This window comes from Oryx dammah, unplaced genomic scaffold, assembly GCF_014754425.2.
Source record: "Oryx dammah isolate SB20612 unplaced genomic scaffold, SCBI_Odam_1.1 HiC_scaffold_13, whole genome shotgun sequence".
Classification (NCBI taxonomy): Eukaryota; Metazoa; Chordata; class Mammalia; order Artiodactyla; family Bovidae; genus Oryx; species Oryx dammah.
In genome coordinates this window covers 3,455,137-3,457,686 of record NW_024070197.1, presented here as the reverse complement: position 1 = coordinate 3,457,686, position 2,550 = coordinate 3,455,137, and the positions used below count along the sequence as shown (strand labels likewise).

At 56.1% G+C, this 2,550-nt stretch overlaps 1 protein-coding gene across 1 annotated transcript in view; it reads right to left on the bottom strand.

Annotated features, from left to right (window-relative positions):
• Positions 1 to 1,393: 1,393 nt before the first annotated feature.
• SSC5D (scavenger receptor cysteine rich family member with 5 domains) overlaps positions 1,394 to 2,550 on the bottom strand; it is a 22,264-nt gene continuing 21,107 nt past the window's right edge. Inside the window, exon 16 of the mRNA XM_040251889.1 lies at positions 1,394 to 2,550. Within this exon, the coding sequence (XP_040107823.1) occupies positions 1,467 to 2,550 (1,084 nt within the window). The 3' untranslated portion in view covers positions 1,394 to 1,466.

Here is a 2,550-nt window from a genome sequence, read left to right as displayed (position 1 = left end):
AAGCTCTGCTGTCACCTGCAGTAACTCCTCTAATCCTCAGGACCACCCCAGGAGGCAGGAGACACAACCACTATTCCCCCCTTGTACAGATGGGAAAACTGAGACTCGAGAAAGCAGATTAACTTCCAGAGTCCCCACAGCCAGCATATGGCCTCGAAGCCAGGGTGATCTGACTAGGGGCATGTAACAGCTTATAAGCAAGGGCCCTGGGTCAGACGGGCCTGGGTTCCAGTCATGAGCCTACTGCATACTCCCTACGTGACTTGGGGCACAGGACCAAACATCTCTGTGCCTCAGTGCCCTGACCTATGAAGTGGGGATAATACAGTAATGACTATCACACAGAGAGGTGTCAAGAGCCAGGCCCTGTGTTAAGCACTCTCATATAGGCTTTAATCTATCAGTTAATCATCACAGCAGCCCCACAGGGTGTATATTATTATCTCCCTTTAAGAAATGGGGAAACTCAGACCAAGCGGTAACTGACTCAGGGTCAGGCCCACAAGGGCTCAAACTCAGGCATTTAGGCTCCAAAGCTCACCCACTCCCTGCTGAGCTGTAGAAACAGTACCCTCCTCAGCGGCTGTTCATGAAGATAAAATGACATCATGCGTGCAAAGCCCTCCACACAGAACCTTACCCGTAGGAAGTGCCCGGAGAACATTAGTCATTATTACTATGACGACGAGCTCAGTCATTCAGAAGGTATTAATGAAGGGGACATGTTGTGTCAGCGTCCATTCTAAGAGCTGGACATACGTCTGTGAACAAAGATTTCTGCCCTCGTGGGCCTTCATCATCACCGTCGTCACTGCCATCGTGATTACCACCATCACTTCCACTATCCTCACCATCACGACCACCACGGTCACTTCCATCATTCATCACCACGACAGTCATCACTGGGACCTTGGAGACCGTCCCCGCCATCACGATCACCTGCAGCACCCTCATTATCACCGTAATAATCATCGGCACCATCACCACCACGATTGTCTTCAACCTCACCGGCATCATCACTGTGACCACCTCCATCGTTGTCATCACAACACCATCACCACAGCTATCGCCGTGATCCTCGTGACCGTCATTGCCACCATAGTATCACCATGACGATCATTACCATCAGGATAGCTGTCCCCACTGGCTTCATGCCCATCACCACCATCACGGTCACCTTCATCGCCCCCACCATCGCCACCTTAATGGGCTGATCATCACCGGGATCCCCTTCATCCTCGCCATCACTCTCACCTCCTCATCTTCCCCATCATGACCATCATAACCATCACAGTCACCTTGATTGCCTCGTGGGGTGCCTGTGGCATTCACAAGCAGATTGGTCTTGTGATTCCTCCTCCCCTAGTCCCCCAGAAACATCATTCACACTTTGTTTTTAAGTAGATACTTTGGTTATCCTTTGTTGTTGTTGTTGTCGGGGAGTGGCTTAAGTCCCTCCGATAAGGTCACACATCTCCCCGCAGAGGCCTCTCTTCCCACTCAGGGGTGGTAGTGGTTGGTACAGGCGTGGTAGGGGGCCAGGCCACCTCTGCCAGTCTCTTCACAACCTCACCTAGCTGCCCCAGACCCTGGGCGGCCTCCACCAGCTGGGTCAAGCCCAGTCCCAGGGCTCGGCGCTCCTGTTGATCTCGCTCCAGGGCCTGGGTCAGCCTCTGCAGCTGGCTGCCCACATCCCTCACAGCGGCCACCAGCTCTACTAGGACAGGTGGCTCGCAAGCCATGACCCTCACAGGCGGCACTGGGGCCTCACACGGGCCCAGAGGGCCTGAGCTCGGACTGGGAGCTGGCCCGAGGGAGAGGTAATCAGGGGGCGGTTGATCCAAGGGCTGGGCCATAGGAGCCAGAAGGTCCCCAGATGACCCCACAGGGGTCACAGTGGGGTCAGGGGCTGAGTGTGGAGTCTGGGTAGGTGGAGAGGTTACTTGGGGGCTCTGGCTTATGGTTGGCTTGAAGTTCTCAGTGGACGGTATGTCCACGCTTGGGGCAGGAGACAGGCTGGACTCTGAGGCTGGAGATGTGGAGGGGCGAGGGGCCCCCATGAAGGTCATCTGGGGGTGCAGGCTGGGCTTCACTAGAGAGGGAGAGGGAGGTTCTGTTCCCAAGGGAGTTAGAACAGACTTGGCGGCGGCAATAGGGGCTGAGGTGAGGTCAGGAGTCATGGTGTGGTAAGTAGTGGTCGTGAGGTGAGGGGTCGTGGTGGGGTAAGGGGTGGTGATGGGGTGAGGAGTTTTAGGGTGAGAGGTTGTGGCAGGGTGAGGGATCGTGATGGGCTGAGGGGTTGTGGCAGGGTAAGGGCTGGTGATGGGGTGAGGGGTCGTACTGGGGTGTGGGGTTGTGGTGGACTGAGTAGTAGTGATGGGAGGGGGGGTCGTGGTGGGGTGAGGGGTTGAGGTAGAGTGAGCGGGGGGGGGGGGATAAGGGGTCTTGGTGGCGTGAGGGTTCGTGGTGGGGTAAAGGGCAGTAGTGCGGCGAGAGGTCACTGTAGGGTGAGAGGTCGTGGTGGGATAAGGGGTCGTGGTGGGATAAGGG